General features: G+C 39.9%; 1 protein-coding gene across 1 annotated transcript in view; it reads left to right on the top strand.

Moving 5' to 3' along the window:
* The first annotated feature begins 398 nt into the window (after positions 1 to 398).
* LOC134656360 (phosphatidylinositol 5-phosphate 4-kinase type-2 alpha) overlaps positions 399 to 24323 on the top strand; it is a 29340-nt gene continuing 5415 nt past the window's right edge. Inside the window, exons 1-7 of the mRNA XM_063511878.1 lie at positions 399 to 794; positions 3067 to 3164; positions 4883 to 4993; positions 14352 to 14490; positions 22337 to 22467; positions 22986 to 23154; positions 23857 to 24014. Coding sequence (XP_063367948.1) covers positions 666 to 794; positions 3067 to 3164; positions 4883 to 4993; positions 14352 to 14490; positions 22337 to 22467; positions 22986 to 23154; positions 23857 to 24014 — 935 coding nt within the window. The 5' untranslated portion in view covers positions 399 to 665. The remainder of the gene's footprint in view (positions 795 to 3066; positions 3165 to 4882; positions 4994 to 14351; positions 14491 to 22336; positions 22468 to 22985; positions 23155 to 23856; positions 24015 to 24323) is intronic.

Raw genomic sequence — 24323 nt, 5'->3', positions numbered from 1 at the left:
TTTACAGTTTACACACACACATAGAGTCTGTTCGGACACATAGATATTATAATAGTGGTAGGCAAACTATAAGCTAACTATACTTGGTCAACCAGATCTTGACAGTAGAAAAAGGCGGCAAATTTGGAAAATGCAAAATGTAGGCGCGAAGGGATATCGTCCCATAGAACATTTGATTTTTGCTTTTTTTTTACTGATAAGATTTGCTTGACCAGCTATATGATAAATCAACAATTTTTATGGCTCCTCTACACGATGGGCCAGCGCCGGCCACTCCAAGGGACGCAGCCATGCGGTAGAATGAGATAGCAATATCACTTGCTCCCTCTAACGCATAAATGCGTCCCTTGGAGTGGTCGGCGCTGGCCCATCGTGTAGAGGAGCCATTATAATCAACGTAAAAACTATTGTCACTGGCGAGCGGTACTTTATTTTGAGGACCTATGTTTTTGTCTATGATTACTTTTTTTATCACCCGCCGTCGTCCTTCTGTCAAAAAGCCGTTTGCTCTTTATTGATGGGTGTCGTATTTCTGTAATTAATTTCCAAATTAATCACCTTCATTCATATTTCGACATCCTTCCCGTCAATTGAAAATGGTTTAGCCAGGGCCGTGTCAAAAAAAGCTCAAGTATCTGACCGTATTTAGTGTAAACAAATCCAAAATGTCCGTTCCAAGCACTGGATTGAGCAAGTTGAAAAAGAAACACATTCGTGTGAAACATCAAAAAGTCAAATTGTTTCGTGCAAATGAGCCCCTTCTATCGGTGTTTATGTGGGGCGTGAACCACACGGTGAGTACCTGAGTGGAGGATATTTACAACTTAATTGGAATACGGCAACGTACGCCTAATAGGATTTGTGGCGATTATGTAGAGGCATCTCGCAACAGCATTATGTCATTTCCTTCGGTACCGGATTGTTGTGGTTCCGAACTGTTTACTAATCGTATTGATGGCTGGCGCCTTGCTAGAGGTGAATGCTAACTGGTGGTCACCTGGCACTTGATCAATATCTCCCGTGTTTTTGTCGCACTGTTATCGTAGCATTTAGGGCTCTATAAATAGAGATAACATGCGTTATAACCGGCGACAGGGTCATTCTGAAGTTGCCAAAGTTTTATTGGCTGTTTGCTAAAACTTTGCCATTAACAATTTGTATATCATGATTTGCAAAGTGATTAGATATTAACAACCTCTGTGCTTAGATTTTATGCACATATCCTAGAATCTGAAAGACTGAAAATCTACAGAAAGACTGAAAACAGCTAGGTCTTAACAGCCCTGTTATACATTAGCATACATACCGTCAAACTCGAGTAAAAGAATACTCGTGTGGCGACCATGGGGAGAAGAACGTCCTCCAAGTAGACCCAATATGCGTTGGGAAGACGACATCAAAAGGGCTGCGGGGATGAGATGGCTCCAGGTTGCACAGAACCGTGACGAATGGAGAAGAATGAAGGAGGCCTACACCCGAAGGGTAGAAAAGGGCTAAAGAGAGAGAGAGAGAGAGAGAGACCGTCAAACTCGCCAACTTTACCTCCAGGGGAATCTTAGCAAAAAGACAGACTTAGGATGGGAGTTGGTCGGTCAAAAGATAATCTGAGATGGGGAATTAATCTGTGTTCAACTATGTGCACTGAGGAAGATCTCCCGAGAGCTACACCCCGAGGGCTAGAAGTGGCAAAGCATTGGCAGACAAAAATTTAGTTTTGAAGTTTAATCTGTTTACACGAACAAGAAGAATAAAATTTGTTTATGTAGCCAAATGTATATAAGAGGTATTATAGTAACACTACTATTATTTTTAGTAAAAAATGGAGTATAATTGTAACACCACTTGACCACTATATAACACACATTGTGTTTAACTTGGGAATTTCCAGCGAGTTGTCTATTGCTTGTTTAAATTCTAAATTCCCAGATTTCCAATACATATTTTATTTTTAAACATATTAAAAAAATAATTAAAAAGCGGGCATATTGTTGTTGTGTTTATTGCATGCACAAGACCAAGCGTGTATCACATAGACGACACAACATGATTGTGTGAGAAGCCCTCTATCTTATTATCAACATGATTGCAACTATAACCGTCTAAAAAGGCCATATTCTGCAATTTTCAAATAAGAATCCAATTAAATATCCAGTTCGAATTTATCAGAATCTAATATCCCGTAGAATACTTAATTTTTTACTTCTTGTAATGATAACTTTGAATTTAATTTTTTAAATCCGATAAATATCCTGACAATAATTATCAGGCATAAAAATCACCATACTTTCGCAATAATTATCAACATAACTATCATTGAAATTATCCTTTCGAACCCTGCTTAAATTTGATAATAAAATTGACTATAGTGCTCCCACTCCTATGGGTAATAAGATTAATAAGGTTCTTTCTCTCTTTCGTCATTCCTTAATGCTTTCTCCTCTGGGTTGGGTTGGATGTTCAGCTGGCAGTGAACATAACGTACGAAGTGTTCGTAAAAACTAGTGCCTTTGCCAGTTCTTATGATTAGATTGCCAAGAGGACCCCAGGCTCATTAATGCCTTGGGAAAAATCCCAGGACAATGCTGAGATGATAAAATGCTGAGATATAAAATACTCATCATGGGCGTTTTCCAAATCAACAACCATGACTATACTATGCCAAATGACTATTTTAGGGTTTCGTACCAAAAAGGTACAAAAGCAACACTTATGGTGCGACTCTGTACGTCCGTCATATTGCTAAATATCAAAAAAGCTCAAATTGAACATTTCAAAAGTTTTTTTTTCATAGTTAAGAAAAATGTTTTTTCGTGTCCTGACATAAGATGATGACTTATGTTAAGCCCCGTCTCCATATCGCGCGGCAAACCATCGAACAATGGCTCGCGCGGCAGCCGCGCGCAATGGATACCGGGCGCATCGAGTTGGCTCGCGCGGCAGCCCGGTATCCATTGCGCGCGGCTGCCGCGCGAGCCAATGTTCGATGGTTTGCCGCGCGATATGGAGACGGGGCTTCAGAGTGGTTGTTAAAGGTGTGTAACAACTAATAAGATGAATTCTTTTCAGATAAATGAACTGAGCCATGTGTCGATACCGGTCATGCTGCTGCCAGATGACTTCAGAGCTTACTCCAAGCTCAAAGTCGACAATCACTTGTTTAACAAGTAAGTATATATGTCGCAGCCATTCTTATCCACATTGAACTTAAGTGTTCTTTTACAAGATTTTACTTAACTTGCATTGTATGTACCCCTACGAGGGGCGTTCAAAATATTCTCGGTATTGATATCTTACAACCTCTTCTAAAATTTCTTTCGTTACTGGCCGCTAAGGTTTATTCATTGACATTAAAAAAAAGTATAATTCGAAGCGAGATGTTCTTTTGTTTTTCTGCAATTGCTGAACAAACATGAACATCATGTGGGAATTGACAATGTTAACTAAATTAGAACATCGATGCGTGATAAAATTCTTGACAAAACAGGGTAAAAATCAAAAAACCATAAAAGAGGAAATGGATTGTGTTTACCGTGAGTCTGCTCCTTCTTTATCTACCATTCAAAAGTGGTCAAGCTAGTTTAAACGTGGAAGGGAGAGTGTTGAAGACGACCCTAGACCTGGCCGGCCTGTAGTAGCTACTTCACAAGAAAATATTGATAAAGTGGAAAAACTTATATTGGAAGATGGTCGAGTGAAGGTAAAATCTATAGCACAAGTAACCAATCTCTCTATTGGTACCGTACATGATATTATCCATGACCATCTTAATATGTCAAAAGTAAGTGCAAGATGGGTTCCGCGAATGCTGACTCGGCTTCAAAAAGACATGCGTGTAGCTTGTTGTTCCGATTTTATTGACCTGTGCGGTGAAAATCCTGATGAGGTGCTGCAAAGAATAGTTACTGGAGATGAAACCTGGGTTCATCATTATGACCCAGAGAGTAAACAAGAGTCCATGCAGTGGCACATTAAGGGTTCAGCTCATCCCAAGAAGTTCAAGGTCATCCCTTCAGCTGGCAAGGTCATGGCCACGATATTTTGGGATTGTGAAGGAGTATTACTGATCGATTATAAAGAAAAAGGTGTAAATATCACAGGACAGTACTACGCTAACATTCTACGTCAATTAAAGGATGCAATCAAAGAAAAGAGGCGAGGAAAGTTAACCAAAGGTGTTATGCTTCTGCATGACAACGCCCCCGTCCATACTGCTCATATTGCCAAGGCAGCTATTGTTGAATGTGGGTTTGAAACTGTTACTCACCCACCGTATAGTCCGGACTTAGCCCCCAGCGACTTCTTTTTGTTCCCCAATCTTAAAAAGGATCTGCGTGGAAATAAATTTTCCGATGATGAAGCATTGAAGGCGGCAGTGGAGGAGCATTTTTACACCAAAGATAAAAAATATTTTTATGCAGGATTAAAAAAAATAATTGATCGATCTTTTAAGTGTATGAACATAGGGGGGGAGTATATTGAAAAATAAAAATATCAAACTTTTCGTACTTGTTTGTTTTCATTCTCATACCGAGAATATTTTGAACACCCCTCGTATGTAACTACATATGTATGTTTGGACCTATTTCCCGGTTTCCAATGAAGCTGAAGATTTGCATACGTGTGTAAGTCGGGTGACAATGCAATGTTATGGTACAATGGAGTTGATCTGATGATGGAGACAGGAGGTGGCCATAGAAACTATGTGAATATGTGAGAAAACAACGCAACCGATTTGTGTTTGGGGTTTTTAGAATTGTCTCAATGTGTATTAGATGTCTGCGGAAAGAAAAGTACAGTCAGCGATAAAAGCTTGTACCAAAAATGATATTTTTGCCAAAAACTTATTAATTATATTCTTGTTGACGTTATCTTTTTCTTGCAGAGAGAACATGCCATCTCATTTCAAAGTGAAGGAATACTGTCCACTAGTGTTCAGGAACCTTCGGGAAAGGTTCGGTATTGATGACCTTGACTACAAAGAGTCGCTCACGAGGTAAGTCTAGATTTACTCACTTATTCATAAACGTCTGCTAAGTTAATCAGCTGATGATCGTCGTTTGTCCCTCTCTATGGCATAACGACAGATAGGGACAAACGACGATCATCAACTGATTAACTTAGCAGACGTTTGAGGAGTGTCTTTTCAAAAGGGTTTATTTTTTTCTTAGCGGTACTTCTAGAGAGAACCTTGCTCAAGAAAACTTAAGGTCCAATTTAGAAATAGATTCCCAGAAAAAATAAACCCTTTTGAAAAGACACTCCTCGTTTATGAATAACGCCGTTAGTCTTTATTGCCCCTCTCATAATGGACTTGTGGAGCGAATTAACCGGACACTCGAAAAAGAATAAAGCGCATCTTTGAAACACGTTAAAAAATAAGAAGATAAAATCGCCATCTTTTTTTTCCCCTATAATGGCTTTTACTCCTCGCTAAATTTAGCAAGGTGGATTCTGCCAATATCGATGTCTAGACTTTTGACTTGTGCAACGAGAATCTTCGCTCAAGTTTCAGTATCGTCATCTGTCAAGGCCCTAATTATTAATTTGTCCCTTGACAGTGACAATTTTCCATACAGCCCTTTTGATAAAAACGTTTCGAAATGACGTTATGAATAAGATCATAAAAAATCATTATATTGGATGATTTCTAATTTGAAATTGTTTTACTGTGGCCTACGGTTCGATTTCGTTGAGTAAGAGAAATGTAGAGGCAATTGTCAATGTCAGGTAACAATTGTCAATTGTCAAGTCAGTATGCGACTACCAAACAAACCCATAAGAGTCGTATCATTTCTGTCTGGAAGACCATCGCCCATAGTGATGGGTAGGACATCAATTTAAAATGAGTATGTATGAGTACCTCATTTTCTAAAATGAGGTGTTGCAATGTCTTACTTCAAATGAGGTGAGGTACTAGCATATTTTCAGCCTCGACTATTCCATTAATTCCAACAGCGACAATTTTTTTTAATGTATATACATATTTATGTATTCATCACTTCCTTTATAAATAAATAAATAGTAATATTTAATTGGAGTGCAATTCTGGAGGTTAAGAATAGAACTCTTAGGAGAAAGCTTTGAACGGCTAAGAGTTTTTTGAAATTTGAAGTGTGTGAATGATTTGTGTGGCAAGAGGTGTTTGTGATGCGCGCGAGTAAATGAGTGAAATGAAGAGAGGAGTGAAGTAAGACATTTTTGAGGTACGAAGTACTGCGACAAATTAACAAAATGAGTGGTACAAATGAGGTGCCTCACGAGTGAGTGACTCAACACTAATCGCCCACACTGTTAATTGACACCATGTAAACCTTATTACATAAGGCATAAGGTCCAGTCCAGTAAGTTAAGAGTGTTGCTGTTTGTAGGAGACAATATTAAAAGACCGCGCATGTATATGAGTCATCTTCACGCTCATATTATAATACGCGAAACGAATCTATCTAAAGTTGATATATTTTTAGATAACCTTCTAAAAACACATAGATACTTTGACATGCGTCCAAATCCCTTCACGATAGAATACCTGTATTATCTATTATCTATATTTGGCTTGATGCTTGTTCTGATTTGGGCGTCCGCTTAATTCGTTATATTATAAAGATGAAGTGCGTTTTGTTGCGACTAAATATGACCTACGTAGACCTCAGCCTACTATGCATTGCCAAAGTCTGGCAGTTCCACTATAAACGTCATATTTTTATACGAATTTGACGTTCATAATGGCGCTCCTACACTGACACTTGCGAAATCGGTGCAGAGTTATTTTGACCGTAGTTATTTTGAGTGTGCATTTACAGCACAATTGCTAGATCAAAGTCTCTTTTTTGATCGAATTTAAACTGTTGTGAGACATGCTAACATTGAATAATTTTACGGTTCTCTTTTTTGAGTATTAATAAAAATTGGTTTATGATTTACTCAGATATTAAATATAATTGGTTCGCAAGAAAACGCACGCGACGAAAAGATATATTTCGTCGCGCTGAATTTAAATGCAGGGACTACATTTGGAGCTTCAATTGTAGACCTTAACGTACGAGAACAGGGTATACATTTGAACCATTTGTGAAACTGCAAAGCGAGTTTACTATATCTGCTCACGGCCTCACGTGTGCGCTAATTTTTATTTCAACATTTTTATTTTCCCCAACCCATCCCGCTCCTTTAGGTTTAGAAAGCCAGATTCGTACCTCCGTCCGCGGCAGAGGAAGGTTATGAGCAAGCTCAGAAGATCGGCCACAGCCCCCACAGCCGTAGGGGACTGTACGGAACCGAACCTGTTCCACGATGCCACGGCTTTTATGAAACGGGGCCTGACGATTAAACGACTGAGGTCAGCGGAGTGCTGCTGTACGATTTTTTTTCATTCTTTTTAATTTAACCGTATTGTAGTGTGCTGTACTGACACGTCATTAGAGCCATGACACTGGGTGTTTGGTTGCGTTGTGCCAGGAATTGTCTCAGTGTGACTATTTCAATAAATACGATTTGAAAATTACACAGAGTTGTAAAAAATACATGACAAATATTACAAACTAAAACAAACATGTACATAAAAAACAAAACCAATTTAAACAAATACAATAAAACTAACTCTAGAAGTTAACTACATTACCTATACTTTACAAAATTGACAATTGAAAATGGCGCCCAACGCCCATATTTACTTGTTGACATTAAAATACGCAGCGCATTGTCGTTGTCAAATGTCGCAAAATGTAATTTGTCACCTGACAATGACAATTTACCTTGTATGTCACTTTGGTTAACACCTAACAATGGCGTAGGTACTTGGTGATCTCGATATGGCGAATTGTCATTGTCAAATGACAATTCACATTTTTTATTGGATAGTCCAATCAACTATCACGGATCACCTTAATTAAGTATATCATGAGAATGACATATTTGATAAGTAATAAAAAATATAATGATATACGTTTTCTGTCTAGTCGCCTAAGGCAGCGGTCGGCAACCTTTTAGCAGCCAAGGGCCACATAGTAGTTAACAAAGTAGACGCGGGCCGCACTTTGTTAATATTTATGATTTTATCAGACATTGTCGTTTGTCAATATTGCATACAAAATAGCCAGGGAGGCTCGCGGGCCGCAAGTGACAGGTTCACGGGCCGCCGGTTGCCGACCGCTGGCCTAAGGTATAAAGTGTCATTCTATGGAACTTGCTAACTATGTAGACAAAAGTCACTAGTAAATTCAATTCATCATTCAGAGACAATTTAAATATGGCTGTTTGTTTACATAGTTAGCAAGTCCCATAGAGTGACACTTTAGGTATCTATTGTTTTTTTATGGCATCCATAAAAGTATAACTCGTTTTTAACACACAAACAATAATTTTGAATACCGTATGCGACACACCTACATGGAACGTATAAAACAAAAACATTAATTGGCAATGACCGTTGTGACCGTGACTTCTAGTTGGTTCCGTTTGGGCTTAATAATAAAATAAAAATAATAAAATAAAAATAAAATTTGTTTATTTCAGACCATGAGATCCATATTTTTGTTAGTTAACCAGAGAAACTTACATCCTATGTTAGTACTTACATAAAAACATATACTAATATTTACTACCTTAATATTACTGCGTGCAGAGAGGAACACGGGGCAAAATGGGTTATTTAGCCCTGCCTATCACCACCTCTACCCAGTATTTCGTGAGGCGGCAGTCCAGACGTTCGGTTAATATTCCCAGCGCTTATGTTTCTGACAGTTGAACACTTAGGAAAAACGATGTAACTGGACTCCTGAATATCTGTCACAAGTGTGTAATTTAGTTCCTAGACATTTATTGGTTTTTTCACACATTTGTTTATTTAGAAATTATATTATTATTATATTGTTTAATACACTAGCAGCTGAAAGCTGATGCGTGTATATCACTGCACTTGTTTTTTTAACGATTAATGTTCATTTTTTTGTTGTTTTAAGTGTTTGTCAAGTCTGTTTTTAAAACAGTTCACTGAAGGAACACATATCACTGTTTCTGGTAACTTATTCCACTCACGTACGACGCGGTTCGATAGAAAGTGCTTCCTAGGATTGCTTGTACTGGGAACTCGAATAATCTTTGAGCTGTGGCCTCTTAAACGATGATTATTGCTCATAACAAACAGGTCCTTTAGTTCAGGTAAGTCATAATAATCATGTATGATCTTGAATGTTTCAATGTAACAATTAATTAATAAAAATACGGTAAAAAACCGGCCAAGTGCGAGTCGCACTCGCGCACGAAGGGTTCCGTACCATTACGCAAAAAACGGCAAACGTTTGTTGTATGGGAGCCCCACTCAAATATTTATATTGTTTTTAGTATTTGTTGTTATAGCGGCAACAGAAATACATCATCATCTAAGAAAATTTCAACTGCCTAGCTATCACGTTTCATGAGATACAGCCTGGTGACACTGGTGACAGACAGACGGACGGACAGCGGAGTCTTAGTAATAGGGCCCTGTTTTTACCCTTTGGGTACGGAACCCTAATAACCTAGTTTTTCAATTATTATTCAAATGAGGTACAGGAACTGTCATACGGTTCATCATTCGCCGCGTCACGTATAGAGTCTGTTCGGAAAGAGAAGGGCCGTGGAATGTATTGGGCCCCATACATTCCACGATTCTTCTCTTTCCGAACAGACTCTATTGCATAACGAGACATCCTCTAGCTAGAGGGCGCACTGCCTCTTAATTAATAGTATGTCAAACATATCGCTACTTGAGTCATGCCGTTTAATGCGTTGATTTAATCATATATCATTTAGGTTTTCGCAAAACAAATAAGTATGTTGAGTTGTACCTACAGGTATTTATTGTTTCCTGTGCGATAGAGGAAAAAAAATACGTTTTGATACATTATCAAATCTGTAATATAAATGTATAGGTACATACCAAATTCAAACTTATAATATAATAGTTATAATATTTGATGCCTTTGGTACGATTTATTACAAGCGTTCCTTACAACCCAAAAGTTTAATAGCTGCCGTTTAACAGGTCTTAATTATTAATTGAGATTTTAATCGAAAAAAAGAACAAGGCAATGTTTAATTAAAATATCCTAATTAACAGCCTACAACTCGGTTGCCTACATTTAATTAATGCAACTGGTAAGTGGTGTATTCCTATTTGTCATCTACAGGAATAGAATGGACCAAAATTGACCAAATGTATTCCCATTTTTAGTATTTTTTTAGTACTTTTAATGTAGGTGCATACTTACCTACTATAAGTTTTCTATGCAAGGGGGGTCAGTTATCTCTGCAGCTTACTGTACGTAGGTAGGTAGTTTCCCATTCGGCACTATGACAACTCCATAAAGGCACAGCGTATATCAAACGGCCCTGAAATCAGTATCATCCGTCTAACCGCTTGACAGATCACCTGAAGACGTGACTTTGGTTTTCTACGAGTTTTTTTGAAGTGTGGAAGTCTCCCTATCCTGTCCTTTGTCCATTAAACCATCAGTCCTATGCCTTAAGCCATCAGGCTATGCGTGGTATTGGGAGTAGGGACCCCATAACATACTAAAAATTGTTATCGGTTTCAAGCTCTCAACTATCTCTTCGACCATTTCCCTGTCAGTTGTTCGGAGCTGTTAAGGGGCCCACTGATTACCAGTCCGCCGGACGATATCGGCCTGTCAACTTTTTGTTCTAACTGACAGGCCGATGCCGACCGGCGGACTGTTAATCAGTGGGCTTAAGACTCGAGTATAAATCGCTTCTGAGCGATAAGACCGCATTCTGATTGACCGTTTTCGTTTCAAAGTTTTTTCTTTTTAGTTAGTAATAAATGCTGGGCTATAACCGTAAAAATGGAATTTCCCAAATTGCGGGCATTTTTCTCTGTCACTCTAATTACGCCTGCATTGGAGTAAAAGAGAAAGATCCCCGCAGTTTGCGAATTTCGGTTTTCGCGGTATAGCCACTCTGTATTGTATAATGTTTTCTGGCACCCTGCCGTAACAAATTGAGACCATTTAAGCACCCAATATACACCGCAATTGCACTGCAAGCAATATTGTCAGACACATTTGGCACTATATGGAAGTTATAAGGCACTTCGTTACAGTAAAATAGAACTTGTGCTTTAAAGAATAAGGTGCAAATTGCTTTGGTAATAGTTTCGCTAGAAAATACATTACCGAAATAAAGGTAAGTACTTATTGTTTCTTGATATATTGAATATTGATACACAACGACCAAGGCACCTTTTTGTGCATAGTGTGATCGGCCATTTAACCTCCATACCCAACCATAGAAACGAATCATCCAAAACTTGCCACTGAAAAGTGAACCTAACCCGTAGGAAATAGTTGATTTTGCGGTGTTTGAAAATTGAACGAAACAAAGCAAAAGCGACTCTGTTTCAATTGAACATGGTTTAACTTACATCGAACTGAATAGGTACTATAGTTAGGACCTTGGGCCTAGGAGGCTAAAACAAAGTTCGGTTATGCGAGCCATATACGTGCTCATCAGAGTTATAAAGGTCGTCGTTGTTGGATGGGACAGTCAGCAGCAGAAGTTGCTAAGCGGGCGAGGTGTTCAAAATGATCTTGACGCGACTTTATTGATAAGAGAATAAGAGCGAGAGTCAAGGTAATTTTGAACACCTCGCCCGCTTAGCAACTTCTGAAGTTCTGACTGGAAATAGTTGACTAAGATACTATACAGATACAGGCTATATCTTTGTCTGAAATCAGTTGCTGCGCCGTTATCTCGTGACTCAGAGCAAATATTGAAATGCACTTGTCATTTTATTTACTTACCTATGTTTCCGCCAAAGATATCCCCGTAAGTCCCCGCGTACTTGTACAGTCGAGTGAAAAAATATGGGTGCATGTAACTTAAAAAATATGTCCCATTGTTCTTAACTCATTCATTGCCACCCAGCCAAACAAGACATCCGCGCCAGGCCACAAAAATTTCCTCGTATAAAGCTGTAGTACCACGATCCCGACTATCGGGTCGTCCGGCCTGGGAACGAAATCATAAAATACCCGATCTAGTCGGTTTTCGGCACTGAATGTGTTAATTCGCTGACATAAGAGCTATGGGACATATTTTTCAGACTGATGTGTGTCCCCATACTCCCCATATTTTTACATCATCATATTCATCATCAATATTTAAGAGCTATGCTCTTGTCGGTGAAGTATTTTTACACTTGTGAAAAAATTGTCCTGGGTCAAAGATAAGCACAAAAGTGAATTGATCTCTTATTTTTTCCGTGAACCTGTATAGTTTATTTATTGAAAACAGATATTACCAAACTAGAAAGGTTTCGTTAATGCCGTTTTGTTTCTGGTACCCAAAAAATTGTGGCAATTTTTTAGTGTTCCGCGTTCCGCACCAAACTGTTCGCGGAACAATTATTTGAGCCGTGCGTATTTAGAGCTCTTTTAACCAAATCATGTTTTCAGGTAACTAACTATAGGTATACACAATTACACATACCTTACACCTTTATACATACAATAAGCAATAAGAAAAATCTTAAAAGCTATAAATCATTTGGGCGAGACAGTTTTTTGTTGTGTAGGAATCGCCAGGTTTCCACGGAACCGCCGAAATACCACCCTGAAGTCCGCTCTCGCCATGGTTTCCAGCAGAGTTGCTTATATTTTCATGTAGCCTATAAAGAATACGATTATTCTCAATTATCTACGACTGGTTGAGTCCGGTTGATTGATTCACATCACGCAACACGGCTGCAGCAAATCTTAAATTGCTCGTTAGCAACATTGTATCAGCCGTGTAACAATATTCTATTGTCAAGGCTGCGTGTAATTAACCGTTGAACTTTTACGTACGATGTCAGAAGTTCTAGCCAAGATGACGATCGATGATAGACACGTCACTCAAAATAGAAATAATGTATGGTAATGTCACGACACTTCGTAGCAACTGTCATTCCATACATTTTTACTTTTAGTTTGTCGATGTGCGATTGGCATCTTGGCTAGACACCCAAGCTTTGCAGTTGTGGTTGTGGTGTTTGACCTTTTCTAAGTGAGAGATGGGTTAAATTTTCAAATTAAGACGGTAGTTTAAATACATACGTATTCGAATTTAAACTGTTGTGAGACATACTAACATTGAATAATTTTACGGTTAAGTTTTATTAAGCTCACTTGTTTTATTAAGTCACTCGCGCGACATGTTTTGAGAAAGGAGACCTAGGCTCTCCGAAACGCGCGGGTTTTAACCGCCTCATTTCACGCATATAAATAATTGGCTTTAGATTTTTAATGATATCACATATGTACCTACCAAAAATGTAAAGCCCCCTCCACACTCGTATCGAATCGCGCACGAGTGTGGAGGGGGCTTAAGAGCCTGCGCGGAAAGAGAAGAGTCGTGAAACGAATGGGATTCAATACATTCTCATGCCGCACAGACTCTAGTAGAGGAAAGGTGTTTTATCCCAGTCTAAATCTCTGGTGATTGTATTGCATTCTGTACTTTTAGATCGCATTTTCTTTTTAACAATACATTTGCATAAAATGTGTGTTTGAGTTTTACCTTAAATCTACATCTAGGACACAAAACCATGCCTACATTGCATCGTCAACCTCTATAAAGGGACCCACAGATTACCAGTTCGCCGGACGATATCAGCCTGCCAGTTAAACGTAAGAGGTAACAGTTCAGAACAACTGACAGGCTGATATCGTCTGGCGAACTGGTAATCTGTGGGCCCCTTAACATCATCGAAACCATCCATACATAAGTATATTCGCATTCGCACTTACCTATACCTACAATCAAATATGTAGGTACGTAAGCCTAATGGAGCGCCAAGGTTCTCGATAATCACTGAACACGCCTCGTTTGTCAGATATTTTTGAGCACCTTGTTCGCTCCGGTATAAAGGTATGTGCCGACTTTACACTTTCCATCTTAGTGGTTTGCTGTGTTTGGGTTGAGATGGCAATTCAGGACTACTAATACTAGCGACCCGCCCCGGCTTCGCACGGGTCACACAAAACCTTAACAAATTATACACCTAAACCTTCCTCGAGAACCACTCTATTGATAGGTGAAAACCGCATGAGAATCCGTTCAGTAGTTTTCGAGTTCGATACACACAAACAGACAGACGCCACGGCGGACTTTGTTTTATAAGATGTTGTGATTTAACCCTTTATAGGGCAAAAGGGTCTCAAAAAAGAACACCCTATAACATCATCTTTTTGTATTTTTTTCTTGTACAACATTTTTTGTGCTGTAGATTGGCGATGAGGCTTGAATTGAGGATTTTTTTGAGCCTTGCCCGCTAAAGGGTTAAGATATAATTTGACGTTACGTTTTGTTCGCAGGTCACAGCCGATTCCGGACGATTCGTCCGGGAAATCCGGAGCCAAGTTCTATCAGAGCTACGACCGGCTGTTTATTCTCAAGACCCTAACTTCAGAGGAGGTGGAGAGGATGCACTCCTTCCTTAAACATTACCATCCGGTAAGCAAAGTAGACTACAGGGGCCTATTTCTCAAACGACATTAGTCTAATATTATTAGTGTGTTGTCATGGCAACCCATACGATTTGACAGTTCGTGGACAAATAATATTAGTCTAATATCGTTCGAGAAATGGGCCCCAGATACGTATTTTCTCGGAAACGTTCGTATATATCATGTTAGTTTAGTCAATGTCAGTACTTTTTGTGCCGAGACTGACTGAAATGGCAAGACACGTTCGTAAGTTTCCGTGAAAATACGAAGGTAAATAATTATGCACTACATCTGTCTGTACTCAAATACCTACGGCTACCACCTGGGGCCTATTTCTCGAACGGTATTAGACTAATATTATTAGTCCACGAACTGTCAAATCGTATGGGTTCCCATGACAACATACTAATGATATTAGACTAATATCGTTCGAGAGATGGGCCCCAGTTTGACACCGACATATTTGCTAACGTGAGCGTAACTTACTTTCTATACGTCTCGCTCGTACTGGCATATTAGTGCAAAGTTTTTTTTTTTTTATCTTATCTTATTATTTTCGGGGGCCCTTACGGATACACTTCGACCCATAGGGATCTTTTCTTGCATCTTGCAAAGTAAGTTACTCAGACGTTTATTAGCGAATATGGCAGTTAGACACTGCTAAGGTAGTCGTGGTAATAGGCTACTAATATAGTTATGTCACCTGTACACCTAGTTAGATACTATATTGTCTATATTGCTATATTGAACTATTCATCCAGAAGTTATTTTCGCTTCGAAAGGTAAGATAAGTTAATCTGAAAACGGATTATGCTATCAATTTTTCCACGAACGGATCCTAACAATAGACTGGTGATAAGGTTATCATTATACTACGAAAACTACGAAATTTAGATTTTAATTTAAATTTAGAAATTTAGATTTAGAAATTTAATTAGACTACGAAAACAAGCGGGTAGCTCGCCGCGCGCGCAAGCGCTGGCTCCGTATTTTAATTTATTTTAATATGTTTAAATGCATTATTAGCAATCAAAAGTACCTTTAAAGTCAAGTGCTTAACAGTGTTCATTACTATAAGTGTTCGCAACTAAATCGGATATATAGTTTCCTGGATAATAGCGTGCGAAGTTTTTAAATAGTGCCGTCGTACTTAGAAACCGACCGGACAGCTGACCGCTTCGATCCCCCGTACCACGATAGTAGTTTGTATACCTGTGACGGCTAATTGCAGATACAAAATTATCGAACGATCGCTCGTCAACCGGTATCGTGGTACCGGCCAATCATTTGTTTACGTGATTGTTTTTGTGTTATTGACAATGTCGAAGTTCCAAAGATCTACAAGGGCGGCTAGATCATGCTCTGGGTGCCACAACACCATCTTAAAAGGCTCGGAAAACAGCATTGTGACCTGCAAACTTCCCGCCTGTGGGAAGCCATTTTGTAACCTCTGCAGTGGTTCGGCCAACCTCACCCCGGAACAAATAACAAATTGGACGTGCCCGGACTGCCGAGCCGCCGCAAAACGAGGTGGCGACAACACTTCAACACCAGTACGGCCTCAAACTCAAACTCCGGCGGACAACCCTTCGGTCCTTAAAAAAGAGATACAATCACTACCGGAGGATAAGATGGACCAGACAGAAATCGCAGAATTAACTGCCGAAATAAGGAACCTACGAAGCGATGTTTCTTCAATGAGATCCCAGATCGCGGAGGTGTTGAGTTCACTTCAAAAATGCAATCAGCGGTTGGACACTGTTACAGGTCAGATAAGTGATTGTGAACAAAGAATTACATCCTTAGAACAATTTCAAACAGAAAATGCAAATTTAAAAGCAATTGTCACAGAGCTGCAGGACCGTTTAACCACACAGTCGCAGGCGGCTTTACAGACCGAGGCGACATTTGAACAATTAAGATGTGATTTGAATGACAAGGAGCAAAGCCTGTTAGTAAATGATATCGAGATAGTGAATATACCGGAAACAAATAATGAAAACGTCTACCACATAGTAAGCGTTCTTGCCTCAACTTTGGGAACAAGTTGCGAAGAGACCGACGTCGTGGAGGCATATCGGGCCGGCCCGCGGCGCCTCGTAGTGAGCGACGCTGGCGGGCCCCAGGCTCAGCCGCGCCCTCTGGTGGTGCGCGTGACTCGCCGCGCCGTCAAGGATCGCCTGCTGCGAGCGGCGCGTGTACGGCGCAACGTAACTACAGCTGATATGTCTCTGCCAGGGAAACCCACTTCGGTGTACGTAAATGAACGATTGACAAAAGAAAATCGTAAGCTCTTCAAAAAGGCCAAAGAAGAAGCGAAACGGTTGAGTTGGCGGTATGTGTGGACGAAATATGGAAAAATATACGCTCGAAAATCTGATGGCTCTCAGCTATACACACTGCGTTCAAGCAAGGATATAGAAGAGATATTTCCACGCGAAATAGATGGCATTGATTCCTCAGTTGACGGCAGGCAGAATAATTTTCAGTTATGACTTATTTTTCTTGTGCCTAATCTAAGCATGTTATATTCTAAGTTACTTTTAATAATAATTTTAGTAAATAGTTATTATGAGAGAATACTTTACAAAAATTACTATAAAATCCATAATTATCTATTAAATACTTTTAGCACAGGACACCGTGATATGAATATATCTTCAAATGTAGGTCATTTTTGTTTTTATAGGCGGCGCGACAAATAAACGGAAATCGCATTTGTTATTGGGACTATTAAACGTGAGGTCACTTAATACGGGTAAAGATGAGTTTTTATTTGCAATGACCAGTTATAAACCAGATTTATTAGCTCTTAACGAGACTTGGTTAAAACAAGGCGAAGAAAAGTGTGCACCAGTAGTACCGGGTTACGTGTTCAAGCATAAACCTCGTGCAGGCGCAAGCAGAGGCGGCGGGGTGGGGTTCTATGTGCGGCGCGGGTTGCGGGTGCGCGTGCGCGACCACCCTGTATCGGCGCTCGAGCAAATGTGGCTCGAGGTTGTCTTGCCTGGCGGGTTGCGGCTGGCAGTGGGCACAGCCTATAGGCCAGAGTCGTTGACAGTGGGCAAGGCTATAGATGCGCTGAGTGAGTCGGTAAGTGTTTTCGCTTATTGCAATTATGTGTTCGTATTGACTGACTTTAATGTTGATCTCTTACAGCCAAATAGGAACCATGGGTCCGAATTATTGACTTTCTTGGCACAACAGAACCTTAAACAACTGGTTCAAGAGCCGACGCGTGTAACGGAACATTCTGCTACGCTTTTAGACTTAATCCTGACAGATGCTCCTGAATTATGTAAACAAACCAATGTGTATCACAATCCGTCCTTAAGCGACCATGCGATGGTTATTTCAGAATTTCTCATCAAGAAGCCAAAAGAGGCACCGCGGTTAATAACTTGTAGATCTTTAAATAGGATAAACGAGGCGGAATTTCAAAGTGACCTGCATGCCGTACCTTGGTCAGACGTTTTGCTGGCGGGCGATGTTAATGAAATGGTAAAACGTTTTGAAAGTTTGTTGACAATATTGTTTGATAAGCATGCACCAGCTAAACGAGTTTGTGTACAAGAGAGACCGCATCCTTGGCTGACTGATAACATTAGGCTTATGATAAGTTTACGTAATAAAGCACTTGTAAAAGCAAACTCAACCAGAACCGAATCACATATAAAATACTATAAAGAAATGCGTAACTATGTAAACAGTTCTATTAAACGAGAAAAAAAAGCTTATTTTAATTTTTATGTTAACAATAATATCAAGACGCCTATTAAAATGTGGCAGCATTTAAAACGCTCTTCAGCGTTAGGTAGCGAAAATGTTATGATAATACCTGACCATCTGAACAATCCCGATGACATTAATGATTACTTTTTGGATGTGCCAGGTAATGGTCACCTTGATCTAAACACTTATAGTTATTTCATTAAGAACAGGTTTGGAGACAATACTTTTGATATTCTAAAATGTTCCGAGGATCAAATTTTAAAAATAATTACTAGTATTAAAACGAATGCCTGCGGTAGTGATTCAATTACTATTCAGATGATTCGTATGACCCTGCCGCTCACGCTGCCAATAATTACGGCTATAATAAATATGTCAATTTCTGAAAAGGTATTTCCGGAGGCATGGAAGCTCGCCAGAGTTAAATGTCTGCCCAAAAGTACTTCTGTAGAATCTCACAAAGACTTACGACCAATAAGCATCCTGCCGGTCATGTCAAAGGTTCTTGAGAGAGCGGTTTGCATGCAGCTGACTAACTACGTGGAACAAAATAATATGCTACCGAGCGTACAGTCCGGGTTCCGTAGCGGCCACAGTACGGCCACCGCGTTAGCCCAAGTTACGGATAACATAATATCAGCTACTGACGATGGCAAATGCACTATATTAGTATTACTTGATTTTTCACGAGCATTTGACTGCATCAGTAAGGAATTGTTAATAGCAAAAATGGCTTACTACGGATTGTCAGTATCAGCACGGAAATGGTTTATGTCGTATTTGACAGATCGTAAGCAGTATGTTCTTACAGAGGATGGTCAGGGACAGGAGATACGGTCGACAGTAAAACTAGTCAAAAGAGGCACACCACAGGGCTCGATTCTCAGTCCGTTGCTTTTTATTCTGTTTACTGCTGACCTTGGCAAACTACTCAAGCATTGTAGTGTTCATTTGTATGCCGACGATACGCAGGTATATTTTTCATTTGACCCAAAAGACACAAAATGTGCTATAGAGCAAATAAATGAGGATCTGGATGCAATATACAAATGGGCGTATAACAATAACCTAGTTTTAAACCCCTCAAAAACTAAGTACCTTATATTTGGATCTAAGTTACAGCGGAGTCGGATAATTAATTCTGATCCTAGATTAGTGATTAATGGTAAAAGGATTGAGAGAGTGGATACAGCCAAAAACTTGGGATTGATTATAGATAGTGACATGCGCTACATTGATCATATCAATACAAAAATAAGAAACGCATTTTACAGGCTAAAAATTTTGTATGGTATTCGAAATTACCTAACGGAAGAGGTGAGGCTGGTTCTGGTTGAGGCGCTAGTGTTGTCACAGTTTAATTATTGCGATATCGTTTATGGACCACGTCTGCTGGCTAAAACCGCGCATGCAATTCAAAGAGTCCAAAATGCTTGTACTAGGTTTTGTTTCTCGGTGCCAAAACGAGCCTATATCACACCGTTTCTTAACGAGAGGAAAATTCTAAAGATGGCAGCACGTAGAACCTTGCATATGTCTAGTATGGTTAAAAATGTAGTTTCTAGTCAAAAACCAGAATATCTTTATAATAAGTTTCAATGGATGAAAGACATTCACGGTCGAAATACTCGCAGTAAGTTTCTAAATAAAATGTGTGCTCCGAAACATAGAACAGCTGGTTATCGTGGCAGTTTCAAATACTCTGCGTCTAAGATCTGGAACGACCTACCACCGCCATTACGAGCTAAAATGTCCCTTCCAACTTTTAAACGCAAACTGAGCCTACTTTTATTAAATCACCAAATTTCGACAGAGGATATAATTACTTAAAATGGTGTTGTGCTATACTTATATAGGGCACTTTCTTTTCCTATTGTTTATAATTTTGTTTTTTTTTTTGTTTATTATTATTATTTATAAGTATTCTCTCATACAAAAAAGTACTTATTATGTTTACTTACCTATTTAGTAATAAACTTAAGCACTTATAAATTTAACCAGTAGTTAATGTCAAGCTAATTCGTAATTTAACACATTGTAATATTCATTTGTAGTAAAAATAGTCCTACAAAACGATTTTTAACATACTTCTAATAATAATGTCGGTTTTTTTGTTTTTCTAACTGTTAAAAAAGTACTTATTTCTGATAAATTGCAAACTGTAAAATTAAGATAAGACTTATCCAATAACAAGACTTAAACTATTATTACCTACTTTAACTAGAGATCTTTGTAGTGGTTTTTTGTTTAGAATTTTTTTTTTAACCCGCATAAATGTCAATGTGGTTCAGTGAAGGGGACGGACTGAAAATCAGCGCTGCGCAGGCAATTTGTAATGAAATGACTGACGCAGCGTATGCTGAGCCCGTTCCTTTTGCCGCACAATTATTCTTATTTTTTCAATCCTTATGTTTTGTAACCTGTATGCTTTTTGTGTTGCAATAAATGGTTTCTTATTCTTATTCTTATTCTTATTATATATGTAAATTCGCGATAAATTGATGCATTTTGGATAACTTATATCTAATCTTGTCATTCGCATGACATTTTCTTTATTTTTAATTCAGGATAAATAAAGTTCACTGGATGTGATGTTAAATAAAGGTGACTATGCAGCACCTTTTCCAACCCTTTTTCCAACTGTCCCCGTCTCTATTAAACCGGGACAGATGGGCCATTTTATTTAAAGTTGTCCCCTACACTTTTTTTTCAAAATTGGGATTTGTTATGTTATTTCTACTCAGAATCATGAGCTCTACAAAAAAAAGAACAAAAAGAGCACTTTTATTATGGCTATCCGTATTTTCAACCATCTCCCTCTAGACATGAAAGCGCTAGACGGAATTATGTTCAAACGGAGGCTCAAGAACTGGCTAATAGACAAAGTATTTTATGATGTCAATGAATTTTTTGCAAGTTAACAGATACCAAACATATACAGATAACAATGTTATTATTATATTTATTATAAGCTTAGTTTTAAGATAGGTAGGTTGCCTACCATAATTGTACGCCCTAGCAGGCAACTGTTGATACTCATTTTGTAAATTACCACCTTTGTATGTACACAGTTATACAATAAACATTTATTATATTCTATTCTCTTTTGATCCTAATAGGAGAAAAAAAGTGTCCCAAAATTTCCATACAAATTTAGATCTTTCCATTCCGTGACCGTCTATGAAAAATGGCAACGGAATGGGAAAAAAGTCTTGGGACAATATTTTCTCCTATTAGGATAGAAAGAGCTCGTGATTCTGAGTAGAAATAACATAGAAATTCACAAATTCAAAAAAAAAGTGTAGGGGACAACTTTAAATAAAATGGCCCAGATGCGAATTAACTCACTTTGATCTCTGCCGTGAGCGTTTTGAGAAGCTTGTCCTTCGCAGAGTCTCCTATGTAAAAACGGACGCCCTGCTTGAAGTGATTGTCTTTGAGGTAGCCGTTTTCCATCTGTCCCCGTTTCTGTTAAAGCGGGGACAGATAGGAATAAAAACTAGATTTTTAGGGTTCATTACCAAAAAGGTAAAAAGCCCCTTATGATGCGACTCTGTCCCTTCGTCTGTCTGTCACATCGCCAAATGTCTCGAGAATTACATACTCTATGGATTTGAAATAGTTACTAAATAACCGCTGCTATTAGATGTTACATCATACGTTGGTTCAGATTTTATTACTACATAGTATAAAACAAAGTCGCTTCCCTCTGTCTGTCCCTATGTATGCTTAGATCTTTAAAAATACGCAACGGATTTTATACGTTTTTTTTTAAATACAGTGATTCAAGCACTGACAATCCAACCTCTAGACTGAGCTTAGGCCAATTCTTTCATGAAACCGATGCTGCCAAAAATACGGGGGTGCGGGGGGATGAGGTGAGCGAATCCCGTGCCGTGATTGGTCCGTTCAAAGACACGGACCAATCACGGCACGGGATTGACTCGAAGATGGAGTAACGCTACCGTATGTGTGGCAGAGGGGGTAGCGCGACTATGCTATGTCTAGAGGTTGGATTGTCTGTGGATTCAAGAGGAAGCTTTTAAGTAGGTATAATCTGTTAACCCGTGCGAAGCCGGGACGGGTCGCTAGTATTCAATCATATTTCAATTTATTTCCAGTATATTGTGGAGCGGCATGGCAAAACGCTCCTGCCACAGTACCTCGGCATGTACCGGCTCACAGTCGATGGGATCGAGCACTACCTCGTCGCCACGAGGAACGTGTTCTCCAACCATCTCAACATACACAGGTATATAACCTACACCGATTGCCTACTCCACAGTGTTGCCGCATTAATGCTTGGACCACATGGGCGATAATCTGGGGGTACGGCCGTGCCCCCGCCAAGACGAGACAGGGCAAAAGGCAGTACATATCTTTTCTCGGCACCTTTCGTCGTATTTTCGAACCTTCGTAGTTTCGGCTTGGATAATGCCAGAGAGCTGATTTTTTTAGTATATTTGACACTTTTCATACGGCCACACTGGGATTATTGCGATAATCAACGGCGTTTCCCGTTAGTGTGGCCCAGGCATAAGAAATCGGCTTCCTACCCTTATTTTCTTGGATAAAAATTGAAGTGTCGGGTTACTGGTCACAAAGTACACGCGATCAGACTGAAATGACAAGCGCAGATAGGAAACGCCAATAGAATATTAAACAATGTTCATCTGGCAATAGTCACGTGACTTCGTAGCATCTGTCATCCCGATATATATTTTTGGCGGTTAAAAAATGGCGGTACTCACTTCTAACTTTATTTCGCAGAAAATACGATCTCAAAGGCTCGACAGTGGACCGCGAGGCGTCCGAAAAGGAGTTGGAAAAGGAACTTCCAACTCTTAAAGACAACGATTTCATAAAACAGGGTGTGCGTATCGACATAGGAGATGCCGCGAAGGACAAACTTCTTGAAACGCTCACGGCAGATGTCGAGGTAAGACATGTTGTATTCCCAATTGTCCCCGCTTTGACAGAGGCGGGGACTGATTGGAAATGGTTGGAAAAGGAACCTCCTACCCGCAAATACAATGATTTCATAAAACAGGGCGTCCATACGGAAAATTTTTGATTGACATAGGATATGCGGCGAAAGATAATCTTCTCGAAACGCTCACGGTTGGTGGCGAGGTAAGATCTAAAACTAGTGTATTCTCTACTGTTCCCGCTTTAACAGACACGGGGACTGATGGGAAATTGTTGGAAAAGGAACTGCCCACTCGCAAAGACAACGATTTCAAAAAACAATTGATATATTGAGGTGATACTTAAACTAGTGTGTTACCATTTGTCCCCGACCCTTAAAAATTGAAAAAGGACTTAAGACTCTCAAAGATAACTTTATAACCTCGATTGCCCGTTTCCACTTAAAGTGCTGAATATTCACCGTTTAGTCTGTCAAGCTGGATGTGTCAGTAGCAATGTAAAGCAAACAAAAGTATTGTATCCCTAGGAAACGAACAAAAAGCAGCAGTGTACAAAATGTAAACAAAACAGTTCCACAGAATAAGATATAAATGACACGCGATTTTCGAACAAATTCAAACGTAGTGTTACTAACCCGGGATTTTTTCAAATTTGCCGCCTTTTTCTACTGACAAGATTTGCTTGACCAAGTATCCATCATATTTGTCGACAGTTTCTAACGAAGCTCCACCTGATGGACTACTCCCTCCTCCTTGGGATGCACGAGTGCGGTCGCGGCGAGGCCGAGGCGGAGGCCGCGCAGCAGGCCGAGCAGGACTCCGAGCCCGAGTCCGAGACGGACTCCGACACCGACAACAGGCACGGGGACAGGTACTGTACCTGACTACCCCCTCCTCGGCGTGCACGAGTGCGGTTGCGGCGAGGCCGAGGCGGAGGCCGCGCAGCAGGCCGAGCAGGACTCCGAGCCCGAGTCCGAGACGGACTCCGACACCGACAACAGGCACGGGGACAGGTACTGTACCTGACTACCCCCTCCTCGGCGTGCACGAGTGCGGTCGCGGCGAGGCCGAGGCGGAGGCCGCGCAGCAGGCCGAGCAGGACTCCGAGCCCGAGTCCGAGACGGACTCCGACACCGACAACAGGCACGGGGACAGGTACTGTACCTGACTACCCCCTCCT

This window comes from Cydia amplana, chromosome 18 (genome assembly GCF_948474715.1).
Source record: "Cydia amplana chromosome 18, ilCydAmpl1.1, whole genome shotgun sequence".
NCBI classification, from domain to species: Eukaryota; Metazoa; Arthropoda; class Insecta; order Lepidoptera; family Tortricidae; genus Cydia; species Cydia amplana.
The sequence above is the reverse complement of the archived record's forward strand: the minus strand, read 5'-3'. Positions and strand labels throughout refer to the sequence as shown.